Source organism: Mercenaria mercenaria, chromosome 4 (assembly GCF_021730395.1).
Source record: "Mercenaria mercenaria strain notata chromosome 4, MADL_Memer_1, whole genome shotgun sequence".
Lineage (NCBI taxonomy): Eukaryota > Metazoa > Mollusca > Bivalvia > Venerida > Veneridae > Mercenaria > Mercenaria mercenaria.
In genome coordinates, this window is record NC_069364.1 from 95,624,911 (window position 1) to 95,651,900 (window position 26,990).

The following is a 26,990-nucleotide window of genomic DNA, read 5'->3' on the forward strand; positions in this document are numbered from 1 at the left end:
ATCTTTTAAGTAGAATTGTGCCCTACCTAATAAAGAAAGAAATAAACTAAAATTATGTGCAGAATAAGTTAAACTTTTCCATTTAAAACATAAGCTTGAACAGTAAGTACAAAGAGCTTTGTATAATAGTCTTTGATAACAACAGTTCAAGGTATAAATGAAAACAAAATGATATAGTATTTACTATATTCAGGAAGTCAGGCCTATATAAACAGCATTAGCACAAATGATTTGCCCTCAAGGCATGCATATAATTTTCACAAACATGATTTATTTGATAAATCATAATAATTTCAAAACTGATGAGACTGTATCTCCAATCATAAGTGAAAATATACCTTAGATGCTCTGCAGATAAAGATTTTTTCCTTGTGGGGCATGAATCCTAACCCCACAATTTATGCCCCCAGATTCATATCTGCACATCTGTTAGGGGCTGGCCTGTCTTTTATAGGTGTAAAAACACAAAATTCTTTTCCTTATTCTTAAATAAAATTTCTAATGTTCAGTGTTGTTGAATATAGTTATGCCCTTTTAAGACTTATTTTAAAGAACTTCTCGGCGATATATGACCATGTTGTGTCGATTCACCGTAAAACCCAACTCACTCACTCACTTAAACTAACAAAAAATGAAAAGAAGGGTTATGTTTATTTCAAGAGAAATGCCTATAAAATTGCATGTAAATGCCATTGTTGTGGTCCATTATAACAACCTGTACTGGCACTAAGTTCTACATCACTGAATACATGGTCACAATTTTATACCAAAATGTCAAAACTACATCCAAAATGATAAGTAAAACAGTTATATGGCCATGTCGAGTCCAAAAAATAAAGTCTGGTAACCTGTCCCCTGATACGCTAGACTAGAGCCCTTTAGCGTATTAAGTTCTTGGACAGAAAGGTCTTCGTTAAAGGTGGTTAATCACATTTCAGTCAAGTGAAAGGTATGTGACTGATCATTTACACTTTAATATTTATAATTTGAATGCTCAATACATGGTAAAAGTTTAAATGGCAGTATTTTTTTAATTTGATTTTCCTATCCTGGTTGCCCAAGATAGATAGAATCATTTTAGCATAAGTGTAGATTTAATCATCATTAGTCAAATTTTAGCATTGACAATTATATCTGTAGTAGAAATACATAATGCAAGTTTGTAGAATTTTAGTTACCTCCCTTTGACCATCCTGCATGCACAATCAAGATAATGTTGGAAAGAAATGATTTTGGATGCTACAAACAGTTTTGGTTCACAATGTTCAAATATCCTAGTATCTATAAAGTGAAAAAGTAGAAATTATGTTTAAATCAAAAGAAGGATTTAAAATATTTTCACATTAAAGGGGTGTAATTACAAAATTTCAAAATAAATCTCTGACAGAATATACAAAAAGTGATGTCAGAAAATGTGAACCGTCTATAGTGTGAAGTTAATGTACATGATGATGAACACAGTTCAAATTGTACAATATTTTGCTAAAGTAATTAAATTTATATCTTTACAATTTTGGAATTATCTGAAAAGAAAAATTTATTTCTTCCAGCAAATATGTTCTGGCGTCAATAGTAGGTACGTGGACATTTTGACAATGATAAAAGTCTTATCTGAACAATTCTGAACACATTTTACAGTCTGCTGCAGTGACAAAGAACTAGACTCGGAGAAAATACTTAAACCACCAAGTTTGTTTTTGTGATGATATCTGCCCTGTGCAACATTTTTTTATGATGAAGTTTCATTTTTGATCTGTTTCTTGGCAGCTCTCTATATTCCAACAAAAGCACGTAACGTAGGTACAGCTAAGTTTAAATCAACATGATCTAGATATTATTCCATGTCCTAGACCTAGATGTTTTCATGTACAATGTATCTGACCCTTATTATCAGTAATTGTTGTTATTGTTGTATAATATTCCGCTAAATTCTCATTGTCCAGCTGCCTTTGGTACACGCTCCGGCAGCAAATACACATACGGAATGTCGAGGTCAATGTTTCTCTTATGGATAGATTGTGAAATCTTCTCCATCTCGTCTGAAAACCAATCTAAAATTTCACGCACTTCCGTTTCCGTAAAATGGCTGTCTTGATATTCGCCAAGGTAAACCTGAAAATATTTATGATCACTATAATAGACAAACGATTACTTCTGCAAGTGTCTCCACCAGAATATTACAGGGAGGCAATAAGATGCATGAGGAAATATACCGCAGACTGAAAAAGCTTGCATTCGGTGTCATTCTTATGTTCATAATTGTCACAATAAAACACCCTCGTTAACCTGAAACTTTATAATATGTAACATGAAAGAGTAACATCAATATTAAAGCTTTGACAGCGTTATTAGGACCTACATGTAAAAATTAGACTTGAGACCAGTCTCAAAAGTCTAGCCTCATCATTAACCAGTCAGATGCTAGATATAATTTGGGACTGGTTTCCAAACTCATGGCCCCTGGCCCCGTGGTCGCAAAACAATTTCTGTCTCGACTGAGTTTGATAATGAAACTCTTTTTTGTCATTTATATCAAGATTAAATGAGTAAATTAATTTCTATTTTCAATTGACTATCCAGTCTTGATAGTAATCCAGTCTTGATAGTAACTTTCAGTTGGAATTTAATCTTGAAGTTTAGTAAAATTTGAAATTTTGGAAGTCCTAGTAAAATTCAAATTCAAACTCAGCTGAGACCGAAAAATGTTTTGTGAACATGGGACCTGGTCTGTATCATTTGAAATGGCATTACGGAAAAGCGATTTTACAACATAAACGATTTCATCAATTTCAATGTGAATTATGAAATGAATCATTGTTTACCTCATCGCTTAATGGTTCACTGAGGTAACTCGCGAATGCAATGGACACAGCTTGGGTAGACTTGTTGGGTAGACTGTCTATCACATCTTGCATAGTTGTTTCACCTTTCTTACTAGGTGGCGCTCGTCTCATTGAGCTTGGATAGTTTGGACCAAAACTAAAGTAATCGATCTGTGTAAAATTGAGAGCTGCATGGTAACAACTCGAATGGAAAATTATCATAGTGATGATCTCCACTAACTCCGGAAGTGACGTAATCTTTTTTGGGAGGCCGTTTGGTGGCCCCGCAGATTTTCTAAGACCTTCTTCACGCAGATCAGCAAGAAACGCTTGCATTTCAGAGTCGTCTGCTACGTCCGTGTCACTTTTGTAAAACAGTGCCATGATCTTTGACACATATTCTGATAATGTGTTCCAGATGAGCATTGCATCGTCCCTGAAGTGGTAATTTGGCAACAACTTTGCATCGTCGACGCCTCGGTCTGCCATTGCCTTTGGCATGATAAGTTCGTTCACAGTAAAATCTTTAAATCTGTTTTTCATCAGATCAATTTCATGTCCTGGAATTGCTAAAATTTTCTTGAAAACAGAATCTTCACCATTCAACAAAAGGTCACGACCCATTTGTCCTGCCGCCACAGTGAATGTACAATGCTGAATAAGCAGTTTATAGACCGGATGATTTGGCGGTAGCTGACGATGCAGTGTCACCGTTACTGCTTCCATTAAAAAGTGTGTCTGCACTAAATGTGAGTAAATGCTTTGATAGTGGGAATCTGCCGCTTTCACGAACATTTTTGCCAGCAACCAATCCATTTCGGAATCATTCGGAGTCCAAATGGGACTCTTTGGTCCTGGTTCCTGGCTTAACTGTATTGCAATGGGTACCAGTTGTCCGGAATCACGCACATAGAACATAACAATTGGATCGGACACAAAGAACTCGCCGTTTCTAGGAAGTCCAGCCATATGTGGATAGTCCACATAATAAATGTGACCAGCCTGAAATATATTAGGTAGTTTAATCCAACGAATTCAAACATTATTGAGCGTGTTCGTTATTTAATAATTAACATGTTTAGTGACAAAACTTGATGGTCTTATACGTCAACAAGGAAAGTCCAGTAAAAAAACGAAATCAAGTTACTTCTTCGCATCTTAAAGCGTTCATGTACCATGTATACTGAATTCTGAAAAATGTGGTAATTAAGTATTTTGTACTAACTAGATACAAGTACTGAAATGTCATTTTATAAAAGACTCTGCCACTTTAATTCTTAATGTTTGAAGACCAACAAAATATATAAGCAATTGGTGGCCATAAGTTGAAGTTCAGGCCTATTAAAACGGCCATCTTGATTATATACAACTTAACATAGTTTCAGATAAGATACCTTTATTTCTTGGTCCAAAGATAAGCCTCTATCGAGCAAATTTCCAACCATATCGTTGGTAACTGGGAATTTCTGTATTGGTTCCTTGTATCGCCTTATCATGACCGGATTTACACCAGCGAGAAATTCCCGCCCAAACTCTTCATCAGTGCGCCACCTATCGTCTTCTTTGATAGCTGCAGACGTTTCAGAGCTAGGAACCACCTCGGACATAGTTTTGAAATCGTCGAATGAATCGAAGGATTGAAAGACGGTAGTGTATTTGTGGAGTTTTAATTTGATAAGAACGTCAGCAAGGATTTTCTTCTTTTCTATCTGCCTCTCTGTGGAATATTTCAGCTCATCCGGAAGCCCATTGTACGTCTCACTGGCTGAAGGTTTATGAAAAATTACATTTGTAAGCAGAATGGCTATATGAATGTCCTGCATGTTAAAGCGACAGAATATACTAAAATAATGAACGTGGAGAAAATGGAGAAGTAATGCAACTTTTTTTTTTATTTCTAAAATAAAGCCAAGCTTGAAAGGCAATATCTAAAATGTCCGGAACTGCGACGTGAAGCAAAATCAATTGAAAAAAAATTAATGGGGCAATAAAGCGAACCTGAAAATGGCTGCCGTATGAGCAAGTTGTCTTTGTGTTATCATTGAATAAACTCATCATCAATAGCGGTGTCTGAATTATCAAAGGGCAATAACTCCATCGAAAGATAGATGATAATAACTCGATGAGAAAAAAAATGATAAGACCAAAACATTGGGTCAACAGGCATACAGGCAAATCAGAGCCATCATTATAAAGCGTGATAAAACTGAGCCTGCAGCTTAATTACTAAACTCTTCAAAGTGGACCGAAACAGCGGGATATGTATCACGAAGTGATTGCAAGATTTCATTAGGGTAACTACTCTTTACAACATGAGAAATTAATTATAATTGCTGTGTAGTACGGGTTCTGAGAAAAGAAGCGACCACAGGACGACTGCATTTTTCCAGACAATTAACCATTTAAGTGAAATTAAACAGATTTGAGAAAAACGTTTCTTGTTATATGATACAATAATTTGCTAACGTAACATTCAAACATGACACGTATGTACAAGAACATGGAAAGTGAAACTACATACAACATCTATATTAGAGTACTTGAACATGCACTCGAGTTTTACATGCTATTGTGGCTTAAAACGATAAAAGTAGGGTATGCAAATGATGGTTGTAAATATTCAAACATTATGCTAATTAACTGCTCTAGGCTTTGTGACTTCACGAGAAAACGAGCAGTTACGATTTTAATGACCTTGCACTATTTTATTTTTCGTAGAACCCAGTGAAGAGCAAAGCAGTACATTACTGTTCCGTTTGTGTGATTTTTGCAAATTTCTTCCTAATTATCACCTAGTACAAGATTTAATGAAACTTTAATGGAATTACTTTTAAAATCAAAGTCCATACAGTGGCGTAAAGGTGACATGATAATTGTATTGTTTTATATATGCAAAAATAAATCGCGAAACCAACTGAAATATGTTCCTACAATTTTTCTTTTTGCGAGAAATAAGAAAGAAAAAAAGCTTGAGTTGTTTTCTCTATTTTTATTTTGCGAAAAAGATAATAATAAAATAAAATTCACCTTCATGCCACCGTAAGTCTATGATAATTTTAGAAGTTTACAATACTGTTCATAGTGCTAGATAGATATTCTGGAAGTTTTACAAGTATACCGTACGTACCTATACATCCGGGTAAGCCTTCTTTACGTGCCCACGGGTACAGTTTATCCCGCTCATCTAGCCATATTCGGCGGAGATATTTTCTGTCGGTGTTTCTTTCCTTCTGATACAACATAGCTGCCAAAAATAAAGGACGCTGCTATATTTTAATGAAATTTTTTGAAAGTTTATTTGTTGCTAAGAATTCTGATTCTGGTTGCTGTACGTTTAGTCTTTTGGATAAACTACTTTATGATAAATATAATTAGATTTATGTTCTATTCTAGAGGTGTAACCTTTTACCTTCTCCAGTTGGTATAGTGATCTTGTCGCTTATCCATCTATAAACTGGTACCTCAAACAGTTTGCGCGTCGTTAGATCCATCAGGACTATGTAGTTTAGGAACCATTCTCGTTTAAATGTATATTTTCCACCAATCAAAAACACTTGCAGAAATTTGACGTCACCAATTACAGGGACTGTGATGTAATACGATTCTTTACTGCCTCTCTCAAAGTCATTATGAAACAGTTTATCTAACAATATCTTCTTTGTTCTCCCTTTAGTACCTGAAAGAAGTTATTTTAATTTGATGTCTAAATGTAAACACCAACATCAACATTTACAAGTAAAATGTGTCTTTTATCAGTTTGGAAGATTATGTAAATATATAATGTCGTTGCGTAATTCGACCAAGAAAATGAGTAACATGTCTCCAAATGGTGCTTATTTTATGTCTCAACAGAGTTTTGATTCGTTTTCAATTCAGCATTGCTCTTAAGGAATTAAAAACTAACTGGCTTGCTATACAACTTTGTACTGTGAAATATACCATGTTTTTTCTCCATATATAATGCGACGTGACTGTACATGTTCTGCTTCTTTAACTTTTTTAATTAAGAATACTAGATGTTTTTAAGAACAAAAATCATACAATAAAATGAAACCAACCATACAGAGCAATATAGACACCAGCATCTGTTCCTGAAAACAAATGGTTCCCGGTTTCAACATGAACTAGGAACGTTGTCTCTTTATGACCTGCCGGTGTTAACCCCTCTTGGTGTTTCTTTCTTGTCGTTGAGGTAAGAACTTTCTCTTGTATTTGAATCAGACTACCGTAGTCCTCTGTCCCTTCCGGTACAACCATTTGGATATGTTCGGGCAAACTGCAGAAGTTATACTTGGCTCTTTCAGTTGAAAGTTTTGGTACTGAATACGAAAGGCAAAGATCGGCCAGATCACACCACGGGAAATCGTTCTCCTCCCACTCCGTTGTTGGATCAAAAACTGACTTAACGTCTGTGATGTCCCGAATCTGGACTTGCAATTTCATGGTAAGGTTTTCTTGTGCAATGTTTCTCAGTTTCTGCTGTAAATAGGTATCTGAGGGAAGTTCCATGTCTGGTCTTTGTATAATCCTAAAACAGAGTAAAATTGCAGAATATGATATATTTCCAAATATATGTCTTAAATCATATAAAAATTTAAGCATGGGAAATGTTTGCAACTTTTGTTTTGTCTCTAAGTGGTCCTTTCACAGATACCAATGTTAAATAATTTATGTATGTAATTGTCCTTGCCATTTTGACCAACTTTTGGGAAAGATGGCGACTTTACATACTTTCCATTATACGGAGTGGTTTTGTTCTTTTGTTCACGTTTTTCCTGCACAGTCTGTAACAAATTTCTTAGCTTAAAACTGCAAGACTGTATCTAGCTTTTTCTTACAAAAGAAATATAACCTAAATCTAATACAGTTTATACACGAAACGCCCGTGCTGACAGAACTGCCTTAAACAATATCATCATTGAGATTTTGAAATTACACCTATCATCATTTTATAGACTTTTGATAAATATTATGATACAACTAACCAAGCTTCTTCTTGTTCTTGTTTGGACAAACGACTGTCAACATCGTTGTTCCCATGGAGACGAAATCTGACCAATTTATTGCCGTTACCTGTTTTAACGGAGAACGTTGCGTAGTTATGGTAATCAAGGGCAGTCCTACATTTTGGGTACCTTCGGATTCCGTCGGCCAATGCATAATAACTGAAACAGAAAGGTAAGACGTCAGGAGTTCCATTATCATGCAACATAATTAAGTAGAATGTGACCTCACTAAAGCAAGCACCATTTGGGAGGTTTATTGGAAAAGGTTGTTGCTCTGATGTTGTTGATTTATTCAGAAAAGTTTATTCAAACGAAAGCAAGTGTCTGCATTTGTACGGAGACGTTTTCTTTTTTTTTTTTTTCTTTTTTTTTTGTAAAGTGTTGTGAACAGAGGTTATAAATTATTCCCGATACCAGTCGCTGAAACAGCCTAAATATTTCTTTTACATGATTGTTCTACATAAAACTTTGTTCAAGTGCGAGCAATTTATGTAACAATGTATTAAGATATGACAAGTTTGACATAGTTTAGTTCGTAACAATGTTGCGAAACCTGCTTTTATGAGTAACTTGAACACATGAAATAGATGAAATCAGGCAATACTTATTCAGCAAGGTTACAAAACGCAATTATGTCGTTTACTGAAAATGTAAACACAGACTGATGCCACTGTCAAAATATATAAAAGAAGTGATGTTTTCTACTTTCTTGTTATAAAGCTGAAACAGAATATGCTTATGTTTATTAAGGTGGGCGGGTTGTCCTAAAACTGATAACATTGAAGCGTTTCAGTTTTTTTTTCAAACGTGTTATTTGAAACGTTTAATTAAATGTGTTTGCTCAACATATCGTACTGATTGTTTATTTTTTATACAAAAGTTACCTGCACGTATGCCTCAAGTTTACAAGTTCACACATGTTTTAAACATTATCACGTTCTCTTGATATTGCAACTGTCAACTTTATTTTTTGTGCAATTTGCAGTCTCGTTTAAAGTATGATACACGAGCGATATCAGAATTTATCAGCGGGGGCGATTGAAAAACAAGTTAATATTTGCGTGTCATATTTCACAAATGAGCGTATATTTTTGAATCATATCAGGACAAATCTGAAGAAATATACGGACAAAAGATTTAGTTCGAGATTCCAGTCACATGATATCCCCGTCTGTAAAGGCCACCCTTGTGAAACGGAAAAAAATGTGTTTTTTGTTGATAGGAGATCTAAAAACATGTAAGAAAGTAAGTTAATGTAATCAACAGGCTTTTACAGTAGTGGCCTTTATTCGGAGGAGGTCTTTATTCGGAGGTGGTCTTTATTTGGAGGTGGCCTTTATTTGGAGGCGGTCTTTATTCGGAGGTGGTCTTTATTCTTTTTATTCGGAGGAGGTCTTTATTCGGAGGTGGTCTTTATTTGAAGGTGGCCTTTATTTGGAGGCGGCCTTTATTTGGAGGCGGTCTTTATTCGGAGGTGGCCTTTATTCGGAGGAGGTCTTTATTCGGAGGTGGTCTTTATTTGGAGGTGGTCTTTATTTGGAGGCGGTCTTTATTCGGAGGTGGTCTTTATTCGGAGATGGTCTTTATTCGGAGGTGGTCTTTATTCGGAGATGGTCTTTATTTGGAGGTGGCCTTTATTCGGAGGAGGTCTTTATTTATTATGAGGTGGTCTTTATTCGGAGGTGGTCTTTATTTGGAGATGGTCTTTATTTGGAGGCGGTCTTTATTCGGAGGTTGTCTTTATTTGGAGGTGGTCTTTATTTGGAGGCGGTCTTTATTCGGAGGTGGTCTTTATTTGGAGGCGGTCGTTATCACCTGTTTGACTGCATTAGGCTCATAGCACTGAAATTACAGTAATATTAAGGCATGTACACAAATTATATTTGATTTTCTCTTTATGCCACTGAGCAAAAGTCAATCACAAACATCAAAGAAAAACATTTGCATGAAGTTTGATATTATGTTGCATGCTTGAAAGCCTTTTACGTGCTGATCATAAAACAAAACTTATTTCTGAAAAAAAAATAGATCTAGATTTAAAATGAACATCGAATGAGATCTAGTGCAAAGCGAAAACTCCTTTCAGAAAAAAAATGAATTAAGTGTCATTTTTGAATAGTTGCAAATGGAAACTGAAATATGACACAACATCCATCTTTTCAAACGCTAGCAGTATTTTCTTCATTTAAATGTTGAATATATATTACCGGTACGTAGATATTTCGATATTTATCTACGTTGCCAGACGAGCTTGTCAGTTTAGTCTTCAACAATAAGATTTCATAGATTTAAAATGTTCATTTCTTTGTTTCTGGTTTAGCTCCGTTTTTCAACAGTATTTCGGTTATTTCATGGCGGGCTTGGATTATGCACCAGTACCAACCTGTTTTCCGCAAGTAACTGCCAACTTCTCCACATTAATCAAATGTGGAGGACAAATGGTTTCAGACACAATTTCTTTCATCAAATCGTCACGGAGAACATGCACCTCGCCCAGGGATCGAACTTTCGATCCTGCGACCCGAAGATCTTCCTCCTTCCTACTGAGCTAAGCGGGCGGGCTTAATTAGAATTGTATAAGCATAAGTATTTCTAACGTGTATATTATATAATCATTCAGTTTGACTATGAAACCCGGGGTAGTGAGTTCGAGCCCCATCTCCTCGAACTACAAATTACTAACATTGAGATGCGAGTTCCGTGCTTTCCACCTGGCACGCTAAAGAACAAGGAAGCTTTCGAAATTTGAGCTTCTTTTTTTTTTATCCTGCACTAACCTACCACTATTATTACAAACAGTCTTTCGGAGAAGTCGTCCATATGAGTAAGCAGTGGCGGCTATAAATACAGTTTACAAACAAATTCATTCATTCCGACAGGAGGTAAGTCTTGCTTTCTACACTGATAAAATCCATACTTGTTTGGCATCCGTAAAGCCCAGTCCCTGGTACAATCTTCGTCCCCATCTAAAGCTGTAAGGAACTCTTGTAGGGTTGCTGTATTGTGAAAACATGATACTCTCCCGGTAGAGAAAGATAGATCCAACGGCCCTTCGTTCTCAGTTTCGCCAAACTGAAATATGATAACATTAATTTTCAACAAGTTTATAAGCCAATGTCGAAACTTGGTTGCAGAAAGAATATTTTTGTAAAGAAGATACAAATGTACACAACTTTGTGCTAAAAAACCCAGACAGGTACCGTTAAAGGGACACGAATTCCGTTAACATTTTGTTTCAGAATTCCAAATATAGATCTTCAGCGTACTCTTTAAAGATCTCTCGGACGGATTTTGACAACGGTCAGTTTATGAAAATACTGAAAAAAATATCGGAGGTCACTGACGATTAGTGTTGTATGATCTTGACATACAAACAATGTTACAACAGTTATTTAAATAATCGGTTTACGGGTAACACAGTCTAAACTAACTTTGTGGTTAAGTATGGTTTACAATAAAATTAAGTCATACTAGATTTTTTAACAAAATAAGCTGTAAGAACTCGATCACTTGTTGTATATTTTCGCCGTAATATCAAAATGAGATTAAAGGTCTATTCAAGTTTGTCTTTATTGCTTTATGGAAATAATTTCGTAGATTTCAACCAAAGAAATTTGATAATTATACCAATTACGTAGTAATGGGAATGTTTATTTTTGTTCAAAATATGTACGAAAAAATTAATTCATTTATGTGTGTGTGCGTGTGCGTGTGCGTTTGTGATGTGCTTACTTATAGTCGCAATCGGTAACCCGTCTGGACGATTCAAGAAGAAGCTTCGAAATACAGATGACGCTCCGAGTCCAGAAGCTTCCATGTTTTTTCGCGTTTCATATGTAACTGGAAGCATTCATACACGGGGTTATAAGACCAACGTTAGTAATTCTAGTTAGAGTAGCTGGGGAAGGTTGGGCGGGAGTGTCGGTCTAACGACTCCTGGTTTCGTAGTGCTAACGACAGTGTTACCATTGAAGCACTGAGTCTACCCGATGCCGCCGGCTAATATGTAATATTGAAATTTCGTGCACACTTATCACCATATAAGTCGTGTTTCATACGGATATTTCACCTGATAAACTTAATGATAACCCTCGGGAAAAGTGTCAACATGGTCACATTTACCGCCTGACTTGTAGAACTTTTACCGTATCTACAAATGACTATACACATACAGGTTATTAGTCTAACAGGGATTATTTTTCTGAAAAGTTTAGGCGAAGGTCATTCCACTCACATGAGTAATTGCAGGGAATTTGTATTTATAATAATTGCAGACATAAAATATGGTCAATATAATGAGCTGACAAAAAGCGTTTATTTTTGCGCGACAGCTTCGGTATTATGTAAGAAATAATATAAGTCAAAAGCGACATATTTAAAATGGTTTTCGGAAATGCTTGATCAAATGTAATCGGAAGCGTAGATACTTCAACTATCATTAACCGTGTCAGTATGATACAAATCATTCCGCTAAAATAGTGAAACAACATAATAATGTTGCAACAAACATGCATTACCAAATAGTTGAAAAATACATGCTGTAGTTCTAACCGATACTTTTTATTATACACATTTTAACCAAATCTATACACAATAAAAGGAAATACCAGTCCTATCTAGGTGTCATATCACCTACAACGGTAATGCGGGGCCATTAGATATACATTTCTTTTGACCCAGATATGTAATATGAAATCTTGTTATTTTATCCATTTTGAAAGAAGACTGTAAAACATAATTATATTATAGTTTGTATCCATTTTATTAAGCACAGTTCAGCAACGCCTAAAGACAAGTTAAAAATATAAAGGGAGGCGTTGCTGAGGAGTTGGATTGCGGACACAGATGACGCCAGTTTGAAGCGTCAGATGAAAACACTGGTTACAAATCTGAAACTCTGTCACCTATAGAAAAATAGATAAATATAAAAGGTAAAGGTAAAGTTTCTTGTTTAACGTGGGTAGTCGACGAAAATCCCACCTGGAATGGGTGGAACAACTTATTTCCAACTGAGCCCACGGCAGGCGTCATATTTACCTCCTCAGCATTCAGTCTAGGCCGATACTGCTGGAAACAGTACCAATTTAAGTAAATCACCCAGCACTGAACACTAGTCAGGATTTCAGCCGCGACCGTGAATCGAACCTGGATCGCTGGCGTTGTAGTCCAACCTGCTAACCACTGCGCCATTGACTCCCTAACATATAAACAAATTTTAAGAAGAATTGTAACAAAAGTACAAATTACCTTAAGAAATGCACACCGGAAGTCGTCAGAGGCGTCATCTCCCCGTGACAAATTGAAAAATCTCACTCGTATCTGATTCACTCTTCCCGATCTGAAAAAATCCACAGGTCCTGCAAGCGGAGAATTTGCATCAATGACAGCATACCCCTGTACTTCTTCACCCCACAGGTCATTGGCACTTCCGGTAAACTGCCACTTCATCTTGTACCACTGAACAGACGCTTTACGTATCGTATCTGCAGTGAAACTCGTAGATCGCAGTAGAGGCTATGTTTGAAACGAAGAAAAACAACTCAAGCAAAATATTATGCGGATTACTTAAGCAAACACATATGACAGATAAAAACCGTAAAGACGGTTTTATATATTTACATAAAATCTAAAGATGCTTTACATTTTTAAGATGCCATATTTATCATATTCATAGTGATAGTAGGTATCTTACTGATGGAAGCTTTCATGTGCTACAAACCGTGCCCTATAATGATGAAAAGTACAAATTTATACGCGTTTCAAAACATTATAGTTAAATATTTCAACGCAGGTGGCTTAAGTGCAAGATATTCAAAGTCCAATGGTACTAGGAGGATATACAAAAGTGTCATATTTCAATGGCCATCTGAAGTAATTTACTTTTTAAAGGGCTGTAATAATGATATTGTTGAAACTGTAACAATGTACATTGTATTCTGGCGCAGTTTTTTGGGTTTGGTTACAAGTCGCATCAACAAAATAGAAGCGAATGACAACTATGTGCCCTTCCCCCTCAAACATTATTTTAGACATGGTGACCTTTCGCAAGCCAGCTAGATGGCCTCCTCATATCCGTGAAGCAGTGGAACACAGAGGCGAGGGTATGTGGTTCGAAGAAAGAGACCTCAACCACTCATCCCTTGATGCCCATTTTAGTACATTGCTTGTTTAAGGATTCAGTTGCATATAATCTGTCTTTTTTGTGTTTAAATAAAGTATTGGGCCTTTAAAGTAATGCGACTAATATAGATGATAGGAAAACTGAACTTACCGGTTTTCCACTTTCTGTTCCATCTTTTCTCTTTAGGGATCTGTAAATCTGAAACCCACAGTTCTGCCAGTTGTCTTCTGTCATTGTCTAAAACAGAAAAAAAATGTGTTACAATTAAATATGATGTATACAAAAGCTCTTGTTTTGATGAATTCAAGCAGGGTCTTTGAAAAATGAGTGACGCTGTTTTATGTCGCAAATACATGGTTATATGCTGACTTTCCAGCTTTTAATGACGGAGCAAACCCAGGAGTGGCTCCGGACCTTGTATCAGACAGACAGGCACCAGTACAAAACAACCGACCTCGCATGTCACCTTGCCTGCTTCCTCACATGATGACCAAAGCAGGGTTCAAACCCACGGAGGTAAGGCAAAAAGGGAATCAGCGGCAATGACCATTCGGCATACGGGGCTCCATTTGTCAACCAGTGGATTCACAATTTATTTCGGCAATATATACATTATAACCCGAATTTCACCTGTTTTAATGTTTAAATAATTATCCAGTCAATATAGTTCTTTATTGAAACTACATCAAATTCATTTCAAGTTCTATTATGCAAACTTCAGGTACTTCTAATGTTACATTATTCAAATATTTATTGATACATTATAACATCAATAATATAATACAATATAATATTCACTATAACTTGAAATGCATGCGCAGATGCTTTTAATTATTCAAAACTTATCAAAATAATATCAAATCACGATTTTACTGCTTCTTTTCCTATAATTAGCTTGAGGCAATAATGCAAATCTACACTTTAAGCTCTTTTACGACCCAGGTATAATCAATTTTCATCATTTAATTGTCTATTTCCACACGTTAAAACAGAACAGAACAGAACAGATATTTTATTAACGTATACAATACATGTATCTTGTTAGTACAACATGGGATTATACAATACAATATAATACACACATATATACTATAGTCTATACATGAAAGACAATTGATTTTAAAACGTGGGAAATTTCATTCATTCATATTTTGTTGTTGCGTCACACAACCCAATTATAGGACGTGTGGTGACTTTCCAGCTGTTGATGGAGGTGGACGACCCCAGGAGGTGGAGAGTCCCAGGAGGTGGAGGACCCCAGGTGCCCATTCCAGCATTATTTTAGGCACGGGCGGGCACCTGGGTAGAATCCCTGGATGACTTCCTCACACGAAAGAATGCTGCACCCTAATACCCCAGTCACACATACGGCGCGGATAGCTACGTCTAGCCAAGGATAGAAACGTAGTAATCCGTATCGATCCGTACCTGAGCCGTACCCGTATCAATCCGTACCAACACTTGGTCAAAACGTATTCAAGACTTGTCCCAAACTTGCAAGTTTCTCCAACTTTTGAACATGAACAAAAGTTTGAGCGATCCGAAGCCATTTGAGCGTGACTTTAGTCCAACTTGGTTGAAACTTATTCATCCGTAGTTAAACGTACTTAACGTAGTTATCCGTACTGAAACGTATCTTGCCGTATTTTATGATGTCAAAGATAATCGTAATGGAAACGCCGGCTACACGTGGCCATTTAATATGAAACTTACCGACCCATTACTAAACTTTAATGCGAACGGCGTAGTCATGGGTATTGAGCCGTAGCTGAACGTAGTTATCCGAGGCTTCCCGTACGTAAGCATAGTTCAACGTAGTTCACCACAGACCCTTCCACGCGCTGGGCAATTTGCCAGGCGCAGTAAAACGTAGTTCAATGTAGCACGCCGTACCTATCCGTACTTGTTCGCGTCCTGTAGCTTTTTGTTCCCCGTTTCTCACCATTTTTCCCATACTAAGACGTACTGCTCCGTACTTATCCGTGTCCGTCCCCCCCACCCCCACCCCCAAGACCAATCCCATCCGCACCCTACCTCAACGCACGGACATATCCGTATGTGTGACTGTAGCTTAAAGCGAGGTTTAAAACGTACAGCGGTGAGGGACAATGACCTAAACCACAGGGCACGGAACCCTGGGAAATTTTACAGATACAATGAATTCGTATTATAGTGCAATAAAGCTTTTAATTTTATTTTAAAGCAAGGCAGTCTGAAAGACAGCTAAATCCCCCGCCACTGCTATGGATAGTGAAAGGGTAAAACCTTTGATTTTAGCTGTGACCTTGACCTTGAACTGACATGGCTGACTCATGAATTCTGCACAATGTCTTGATGAGGTGATCATTTGACCAAAGTTTTATGAAAATCCTTCAAGGGGTTTAGGAGATACAGAGCTGAAACCTTTGACCTTCAGTTGTGACCTTGACCTTGAGTTGACATTGCTGACTCATGAGTTCTTGATGAGGTGATCATTTGACCCAAGTTTGAAGAAAATCCTTCAAGGGGTTAAGGAGATACAGAGTGGACACCAAATGGAAGGCTCAAACCTTCGACCCTTAGTTGTGACCTTGACCTTGAGCTGGCATGGTTGACTCATAATTTCTGCACATCGTTCTGATGAGGTAATCATTTGACCCAAGTTTTATAAAATTCCTTCATGGGGTTTAGGAGATATAGAGCGAACACAAAATGGAAGGCTCAAACCTTTGACCTTCAGTTGTGACCTTGACCTTGAGCCGACATGGCTGACTCATACGTTCTGCACATTGCCTTGATGAGGTGATCGTTTGACCAAAGTTTGATGAAAATCCTTCAAGGGGTTTAGGAGATATAGAGCGGACACAAAATGGAAGGTTCAAACCTTTGACCCTAAGTTGTGACCTTGACCTTGAGCCGGCATGACTGACTCATGGGTTTTGCACATCGTCTTGATGAGGTGATCATTTGACCCAAGTTTTATAAAATTCCTTCAAGGGGTTTAAGAGATATAGAGCGGACACAAAATGGAAGGCTCAAACCTTTGACCTTGAGTTGTGACCTTGACCTTGAGCCGGCACGGCTGACTCATGGGCTCTGCACATCGTCATGATGAGGTGATCATTTGACCCAAGTTTTATAAAATTCCTTCAAGGGGTTTAGGAGATATAGAGCGGACACAAAATGGCAGACTCAAACCTTTGACCTTGAGTTGTGACCTTGACCTTAAACCGACAAGGCTGATTCATGGGTTCTGCACATCGTCTTGATGAGGTGATCATTTGACCCAAGATTCATGAAAATCCTTCAAGGGGTTTAGGAGATATGGACCGGACACGATTTTGTTACAGACGGAAGGAGGGAAAGACGGAAGGACGGAAGGACGGACGGAAAGACGGACGCAGACCATTCCTATAATCCCTCCGCCACGGCGGGGGATTAAAAAAGATTAAGCAACTGTTTAAATAGCGAAAATGCATACTTGCATTGTTAGACAATTACCTCTTTCGATGTTAGACAAAAGCGATACACTAACTGTTATAAAGGGAGGTAATGAAAAACAATGTATTCAATACTACTTTCTACTATATTAATATAATATTCAAACCTATGACATTTATTTATGAATTGCGGAAAAAAAAATTATGTTCATAACAAAAAATGTAACAGCCTCATTATTAACAAAGCCGTTATGACCCTATAAATAAATACTGATGCATCCTATGATAGCATATTTTCAATTTTGTCTTTCACTTGATTTTTATATCAGCTATTTGCAATTCAAGTTCTTTGAACTAATGTCTGTATTGACGAAATAACTTTCATATTAAAGAGCTCTTTCATATGAAAGTGGCGGATAAGGAAAATTACCCTCACAGTAAGTGTACAATTATGTACACGAAATTGGATAAATTACCATATACATGTATTATATATAAGTAAGATAATTGGAAACACTCGTATTTATACATTCTGTGTTGCAAAATATGCATTGGAAAAACATTCACATTGTTTGCGACAAGTGCTTATTTTCACATTATAAGTACATGGTTTTATAAGAAATCGTATTTCTATTTGTCATTTAGGCTAACATAAGTGATATTTGTTAGCCGAAATCTTTACTTTCCCAAATAAAATATACGGTATATATATATATGAAATGACCCTATAAATAAATCGCCTATCCAAAGTTACATTTATAAACAGGTCTGTTTGCTTGCCCGTCCATTATTCTGAAATCCGCGCTGATGTCATGTAATATGCCACATATTGAATGACTTGTCGTCAATATTCCGACCTCGGGTAAATAATATACAGTTACTGACTTATGTTAAGGTCAATATCATTTTTACAGGTCCGTAAAACACATATTGACCGAAACATAAGTCTATAATTGCTATATTATATGCCCTTCTCAAATGCATTCATTTGACTGGCCTATAAATTTCATACATATCAGAAATCAAAGGCCTGAATGGCCTGAGTCGGCTAATGATTGATGTACTGACAGTATAGTCTACCAGTTTCAGTTTGTTTTTAGTTTTTTTTTTCTTAAAATTTCATAACACAGCTCGATATTTACCAAAATTTATATCCGGATACGATTACACTTTTCCAGTTTGAACAATATATTTACAAATTGTGATACGAAGACATTTAGCAGCAATTGGCGTATCTGACATTGAAATTACGGTTAAATTACCCTTATTTAAATCTTTTCATAAAAAGTTGTTTCATTTCGCCAAACATAGTACGATCTACTTTCGATTTCAAAATTACAGAAAATACAATTTAATGTTTCGCCGATTTGTTTATTTCTCGATAAATAAGACTTAAATCATTTTAATTACTGTAGTAACTAAACAAACAGTAAGAGCTTCTTTTTTCCGATAATTTATCCGTTTACTGACTGCAAAATTCATGTGTGTGTGTAGAAACCCACGCAAAGTTTATAGAAATCATACGATGCGTGTATACGTTCAATGTGGGAGAATTAAGGCTGATCGGGATCGGCTATGTTACCTAACGCATCCAGATGATTCAGATTTTGTTTTAAAAAAGCATTGTGTGCATTTCTGTAATTTTATATACGTTTAGAAATTATTAGACATGCGTATTTGCATTATTTCTATACGTAATTTACGCTAATACGCATCTTATCTGGAGCCATGTGGAACTATTTTTTGTCTTTCGCTGGATGTTACGCAAGCTTTGTAAGCCTGCGCAATTCATAAAATGCACATTTATGCTTAATGAGTTACATTCGAGTATTGCACAATTACAAGTCATAAATATGACAGATTACATCGTATATTGGTCATAGCAAAGGGAATTCACGCAACTTAATTTCATTCTTGCAGTGAACTGTTTGAAGTTTGAGAAATCTAATGGAACTACATCGCTTCACTGTGTTATTTGGTCCATTTAGACTTAGAGAATCGCTGGATAGCAAGGACTCGTCAAAACGATTACATCGTTTAGCCGACTCAAAAATGGTATCACAAGAGTCATTATCACTTTTGCAGGCCAATATCGCTTTTTGCGGACCCGCGCGTGCACTCATTTCGACCAATCAAATGAACGCATTTGAGAAGGGTATATACAATTATTGCCCTTTGGCGCGCTTGGTCGATATCGCTTTTATCAGGTCGATAAATCCACATATCGACCGAACTTAAAAGGCAACAATTGTTTTATTATCAAATCCAGCATACTCATAAGTATAAACATTAAATACAAATATCTGCAGTCTTTGGTATTTTTTCTTGGTAAATTGTGTACGGCGTCACATTGTTTTGACGTCAAACCGTGATGACGTCACAGCTGGAGATCAATACGTGTTTTTGGCTCCGCCTTCGAGTCAATAAGACTTTTTACCACTGATCATGTGACTACATCTAGACCAATGGAAAGGACTATTGAATATAGATTTAGTAATAACAACAATCAGTGTCAGCCACGCCAGAAATAAGTACCTGCTTTATTTGCTTTTGATACTCAAATCTTTAAGCACGTGCACACCCAAACTTTACGTTTCATATAAGAAGGTGCATTCAATGCCGCTGATGATTGCGTACTGATTTTTGTTTCTTCACCCGTATGCGGATGGTTGTATTTTTATGCTCCCCGAAGGGCGAGCATATAGTTGCCGCTTTTTCCGTCCGACCTTCCGTCCGTCTGTCCGTCACACTTTTGTCCGGAGTATAACTTGAAAAGTATTAAAGGCATTTGATTGAAACTTCACACATATATAGAGGCCATTGAGATAAAGTGCAGCGTCAAAGAATCATAACTCTATCTTACCTAGTTTTTTAATTATCTCCCTTTATCAAATAAAATTGTCCGGACTATAACTTGAAAAGTATTAATGGGATTTGTTTGAAACTTCACAAAATGATAGTGGTCATTGACGAAAAGTGCACCGTCAAAGAACCATAACTCTGCTTTACCTAGTTTTTGAAATATTTCCCTTTATCATACAAAAAAGGCTTGTCCGGATTATAACTTGAAAAGTATAAATGGCATTTGATTGAAACTTCACATAATCATAGAAGCCATTGAGACAAAGTGTAGTATTAAAGAATCATAACTCTAACTTATCTAGTTTTTGAATTATTCCCCTTTATTATACAAAATAAGGCTTGTCCGGAGCATTACTTGAAAAGTATTATTGGCATTTCATTGAAACTTCACAAAATGATAGAGGCCATTGACGGAAAGTGCAGTGTCAAAGAACCATAACTCTACTATACCTAGTTTGAATAATCTCCCTTTATTAAACAAAATAAGGCTTGCCCGGAGTATAACTTGAAAAGTATTAATGACATTTGATTGAAATTTCACATAATCATAGAGGCCACTGAGACAAAGAATCATAACTCTATCCTACCTAGTTTTTGAATTATATCCCTTTATCATATAAAATAAGGCTTGTTCGGAGTATAACTTGAAAAGTATTAATGGCATTCGATTGAAACTTCACAAAATAATAGAGGCCATTGACGGGAAGTCCAGTGTCAAAGAACCATAGCTCTTAGCTAGTTTTTTTTTTTTTTTTAATTAGCTCCCTTTATTAAACAAAATAAGGCTTGTCCGGAGCATAACTTGAAAAGTATTAATGGCATTTCAATGAAACTTCACAAAATGATAGAGGCCATAAACTCTACCTTACCTAGTTTTTAAATTATCTCCCTTTATTCAATTTTCTTCTTTTTAATATCTCTATTTTTTTTTTTTTTTTTTTTTGGTTTCTTATACGTTATTCCCCATATTGAGACAAGCACATGCATCGGAGAGCATCATTCGGTTTTACCGATTCCTTGTTTGTTGTTTAATTTTGTTATGTTGACGCTAACAAAATTTAGGCCATATGGGGACTTCATGGCTTTACGACTGAGGAAGACCCTAGGTATCCTAGGAAACACAAAAAGCACGAACAAGCACTCGTGTATCTAAATTCAAGCTGAATAAAGTTTTCCCGTTTTCTCCTTCCAAAGTGTAGTTTCGAATCCTTGAAGCAAAGCGGAGCATTTGGCAACTAGCCTAATTTCTCGACCAAGGGGATGTATTCCTATGCAACGTAATTTAACGTATACTGAAGTCAGTTGAACTGATCCTTGTTGACCAAAACCATAGAAATTAAAACGAAATTCTAACACTCAGATATATTATTTTAGTCCACTGAGTTTTTGTGATACGAAACATTTAAAAATTACTTTTCACTTACTGTAACAACACATTCACTGCCAGGCCATAACATATATATCCAAATCTATTCTTCAACTACTGTGTTTGGCACTGCTTAATTATTTCCAATGAACGAAATCATTAATTATATGCATAGTGTTTTCATTAATATATATCGTCCAACACATTTAATATTTAACAGATGTATATGACTGAATTATACGATCCCTTGGAAATAAGTAAATTATGTGAATTATTCCCTGCACATTGTTATCATTCTACTCCCGATAGCACAAGTTTATTGAACTTTTACAATGTTCTGGTCCCTTGAGAAAATATCATTGCTTGAATATGTAAACCTTTGAAACATTTATGACAAACAGGGTTTGTTAATTTCCCACATATTGATTGAATGCTTAGCAATGAAATTTCTATTAAAACTGTTTACATGTTTACTAGTATATTAAGGGTTATTGACAGGAGGGAATGACAAATGAGCCGTGCCATGAGAAAACCAACATAGTGGCTTTGCGACCAGCATGGATCCAGACCAGCTGCATCGCGCAGTCTGTCGCCCAGCTGGTCGGCCAATGCTGGTCGCAGCACTATGTTGGTTTCCTCATGGCACGGCTCAAATATATTCTATAAATCGGACACAGGTATTATTTTACAGATGAAAACGGGGTAAATAGTTGCTATGTGATAAAAGTCTATCAACTCTTTGACATAATTAAGCGTTATTAATCCAACCCCTTCGTAACAATTTTCACTGTTTTCCGGGTTTTTCACAATTAAACAGCTCTAAACAGCCTCTTGGTGTATAAAACATCCCCTTTGCCGCGTGCTTCTCAAAATGGATTTCAGAAATGTTCGTTGTAAGTGTAAAACGCGTTTTCGACACAGTAAGGTCGTGCATGTAGACATGGAACATGATATATTTAAATCTATATATACAGCAATAAAACTGCCATATACGCAAATCAATATCAAAATTAAAGTGTATTTGGTTGACCTTCCTTCTTCAAAAAAATATTTTCGCATATCAGATGTATACCGTCTGTCTCAACTTCTGATATACAAGAGAATGTCAAAAATAAGAATGAGACAGACGTGTGTATGGTAAGTTAAACTGCTGTTATGACAGCGTTTACACCAAAATATGTGAGGACATAAATCACTGTCACCGTCGTCGTTTATCGTGATATCGATGTATTGGCATTTAGTCTAAACAATGGTGTATCAATACAGTAAAAGAAGAAAACATGTGGAAAATGAAGCACGCCAAAATTTAAATTGCGTTCTCCGAAATATTTTTCTGAACTTGAATAGATTTATTTCTTATACTTCGTGGATGTTTGAATTCGTGATAAGTCGGTTGATTTATCGATATTCAATTTTCAATCACTGACAGTCCAAGATTGTGATTTTTTAATGCATGAAACTTGAGAAGAACATTTTTAATGGATTTTCTATGCTACGGATATGAATGAAAAACTACAACAGAGAATGAGACAGAAAGGAATTAAATTTTAATGTATTCGATATACAGTTAAGGAAGATGACAATTATAGCTTATACATCAATTATTATTACCTAGCTATAGTTTATTAGCTCTTTATCGAGAAATGTGTACGAATTCTGCAGCGGAAAAAGTGCGCAACTTCAGAAGCGTAATATTATTCCGCGGAAGAACGAGTACATACTATTTCTCGATGCAAAAATATTTTCATTACATTCGCATATACACTTAAATTATTATAAAAGTTTTTTTTTTCTTTTACCTGAGTAAAATTGAAAATACCGTCGTCAAAGAACCTTTAATCATTACAAATGACACCACGTACCCGATATAAAATTTGAACATCAATATGAATAATTATTATTCAACTTTACAATACTGATGTTTCAGGTACGCAGTTTATAAATAAGTTTGTCCCAAAACTGCGTTATTCTAGCGGACGTATACATTTCACGAGAATAAAATGCATTCTCGTTTCATCTATGATTTATACGATTAGTTGCAGACTGGTATGTTAAAATACTACTGAAAACTGGCATAACGCCGCAATCGATCAAAGTTAAACAGATACTATGAAAATATGCGCATTACATCTATTTAAAAGTGAAACAATTGACATACCGTTAGTGTTAGGCTCTAGTCTGAAGCAGCAACCACATTTTGAACTATTGTACACTTTTTTACAATGCATCACTGCCTTACAACCACAATATAAGTGGCAACTATTGTTACGCTACTTGACACAGACTTTTGAAAATTTAACACTCTGTACATATAAATTAACCAAACGAATGGTAACATAATGATCTTCTTTAATGAAATCATAGCTGTCAAAATATATTTTGGCGTTTTACTTTTCGTACACTTTCTGCAGTGTAACACCAACTGCTGTCGTCTTCAACCGCTACAGTGCGACCTATATGGTGTTACATAACTCATACTTTCTATAGTTTGATGTATCAAAAACTTAAGCTTTTGGTAACATAACCGCAAACAACAGTCTATGTTTCCTCAGTGTAACATGTTACATTTCAAACGATAAATGAGCCGCGCCACGAGAAAACCAACACGCAGTCTGGTCAGGATCCATGCTGTTCGCTAACAGTTTCTCTAATTGCAATAAGGCTTTGAAAGCGAACAGCATGGATCCTGACCATACTGCGCGGATGCGCAGGCTGGTCTGGATCCATGCTGGTCGCAAACGCACTATGTTGGTTTTGTCATGGTGCGGCTCAAATGTGTAATGTCACAATGAACAAACGTGTTTTGCGCCGAAGCAAGCTATCCTCAGTAACACAATCAGTACAGAAAACTCTGTTTCAACAGTCACTATAAAGCTAAGCCCCTCAAGAATTTATAAGTTTCCAGTTTATGTAGACATTCTTTAATTCAACAAATTTTTATACAATAATGCGTAACTAATAACATGTATTTAGTTCTAGTTGGAAGTTCAAGTAATTAATTATATTTCTATGGCAAAAATACAGCCTAAATAAGTTTACAAATACAGGTCACGATTAAAAGGAACGATATGCCCGCCTGGCATGAGATAGGTCCACGTTCGCATCCTATTATGGACGTGATTTTTTCTTCTTCATTTATTTAGATATTATGCTGAATTTGATTTCAACTGTCTATAGTTTTATAAAATATGAATTGATCTTGAAACAGAGCAGTCAGTCATATAAAGATTTTTTTAAGAGTAAAGTCGGTTAAAATGCACAGTTTATTATGTTTCGCTGACGTAAGATAAAAAAATATCTGCATTTGTTTTAAAGAAATGGTCAATGCACTAAGTACACCATATAACTAGGTTGGTGCATGTTGAGCCATAAATGGTCAAACGTGTATCTACAATAAATCAGTTTTTTTACGAAAAACATCGTAACAAATATTTGTTTAAATATCATGTCAGCAGGACATAAAATGTAGAAAAGGTACAAGTTTTTTCCTTGTTTGACCATAACAAAACCAACCGTTCCGCCCCTGTGCTTTGATTTACAATACAAATTTCGCATTTACCTGTATTTCTCTGCTCACCATACGTATTAAATTCCTTTAGGTTAACACTGATGTATCACCGCGAATTTACAGTTTTTCTTTCCCATTTTATTATGAAAAGTATGATAAGAAGTCCACATATACAATAAATAAATAAACAGTCTGCTTCAAGTTAAAGATATCTTTTTATGTCGTAGGCGTTAGTATGCAGAATGTAAACATCCAACGACCTTTAATCCGGCGAATGACAAGTATATATAACTACACGTACTTCGAAACCATTTCAATAGTCAGCAAGGTGATTATGTTGTAAAACTTTCATGTCAGCTTTTATGCAAGACTTAACACGGCGTAATTACTATAGAAAGTCAAATAAATAATTTATTTTATTGATATCGTTCGCGTTTTTGATCTTATGAAAGTCGGACATAAAATATCGATATTGCAATTACGTACAAAAACATAAATGAGCCGTGCCATGGGAAAACCAACATAGTGGGTGTGCGACCAGCATGGATCCAGACCAGCCTGCGCATCCGCGCAGTCTGGTCAGGCTCCATGCTGTTCGCTTTTAAAGCCTATTGGAATTGGAGAAACTGTTAGCGAACAGCATGGATCCTGACCAGACTGCGCGAATGCGCAGGCTGGTCTGGATCCATGCTGGTCGCACACCCACTATGTTGGTTTTCCCATGGCATGGCTCAAATTCTTTTCCTCCTTTTAAAATGAGCGAGCGATTTACGAGTGTACTTTCAGAAATATAAAATGGATTTATAAGGGTTTTGAGTTATTCCTTCCTGCACGGTTCCCGCACGGTTTCTCACTTTTTTACTTGTGTTTTATATGATATTTATTTGTTGGCCGTTTTCCTATTTGAGAATTTTTTGATAGCACATTTATAAAAATTGCAGCCCACACCACCATAGCGATTTAAATCAGCTGGTTTTACGTTCCAGTTGCTACACGATTAAATTTGATTGCATTTTACGTTAAGTAATTACTTAAATATTGCTCTGTAGCACCGAACAACAGGATAACATAGGCTCTACTGCAGCTTCTCGGCCCATCGTAATCGCTTACTGTTTTGTATTATATGTCCGACTAACAAACATTCATTGCAAACATATTTCTTACGATCAAACTGAACTTTTGATCAAAAGTCTTTCCACTGTGAGTGTTTAAAGTTAAACAAAGCCACACAAAAAGCTTGCTTTTATCTTTGATTACGACTTTCAAAACAAAACTTCTATAAACAAAATCAGAATTATCTTGAAATTTGTGCCGTGTCTAAGGGAAATAACTCTTACAAATAAATAAAGAGTACTTGCTAAAGTTCTTCCCCCGGTTTATCAATTTGTACTCGAAGATGACAGACACTGAGCGTACAAAAATGTTCATCAGCCTTCGTGATAAACCAGCGAGATCTCCAACATCCCGATCACCTAGGCGTGTGCCGAAAAAAAAATCAGGTGCGGGTGCAGGTGAAATGTGATGTGTTTTTGCGCGTTTTCTTTTCTAAACAAGAATAAACAAAACAAAAGCATTGCAAGCTAAAATGAGCATATGGTGTTAAGAGGGTAAAGACCAAAATAAAAATAATTAGGAAAAAGAACAGAGGAACAAGAACCACGAATAGTGTGTTGGGGCGGAATGGAGTGTAAGGGGTGAAAGTGTTATACTAGGAAGAATGGGGTAGGTGAGAAGGCTGCATGGTGTACAAATATCCTTCTCTCATCCATTCAGATAGAATTTCAAGCAAAATTTCAAAAGATGATGGAAAAAAGAGAACTTATGTGAGTAAAAGCAGAATAGCCACACTTGACAGCTAGTCAAACTATAACAATGTGTTCAGTTTA

At 36.2% G+C, this 26,990-nt stretch overlaps 1 protein-coding gene across 2 annotated transcripts; it reads right to left on the reverse strand.

Moving 5' to 3' along the window:
* Positions 1 to 3: 3 nt before the first annotated feature.
* LOC123553096 (polyunsaturated fatty acid 5-lipoxygenase-like) lies at positions 4 to 25,441 on the reverse strand. Of its 2 annotated transcripts, none has more exons than XM_045342193.2 (11): positions 25,156 to 25,441; positions 14,100 to 14,186; positions 13,076 to 13,342; positions 10,746 to 10,900; positions 7,808 to 7,987; positions 6,881 to 7,350; positions 6,232 to 6,498; positions 5,950 to 6,066; positions 4,217 to 4,587; positions 2,823 to 3,824; positions 4 to 2,112 (listed from the first exon to the last, which is right to left on the reverse strand). In XM_045342193.2, the coding sequence occupies exons 1-11, from the start codon at positions 25,174 to 25,176 to the stop codon at positions 1,933 to 1,935; spliced, it is 3,117 nt and encodes a 1,038-aa protein (XP_045198128.2). In that variant the 5' UTR covers positions 25,177 to 25,441; the 3' UTR covers positions 4 to 1,932. The 2 variants fall into 2 exon arrangements, with proteins under 2 accessions (XP_045198128.2, XP_045198127.2); XM_045342192.2 differs by lacking the exon at positions 25,156 to 25,441 and adding an exon at positions 21,655 to 22,043.
* Positions 25,442 to 26,990: the final 1,549 nt, after the last annotated feature.

Bases quoted from the DNA above. Each gene is read 5' to 3' on its own strand.
- LOC123553096 (XM_045342192.2), bottom strand. From the start codon at position 21,687: ATGTTATGGCCTGGCAGTGAATGTGTTGTTACA. The intron at 4,588-5,949 runs GTACGTACGGTA...ATAAACCTTCAG, and splicing joins AGGCTTACCCGGATGTATAG to CCAGTGAGACGTACAATGGG. The intron at 3,825-4,216 runs GTATCTTATCTG...AATATATTTCAG, and splicing joins CTTTGGACCAAGAAATAAAG to GCTGGTCACATTTATTATGT.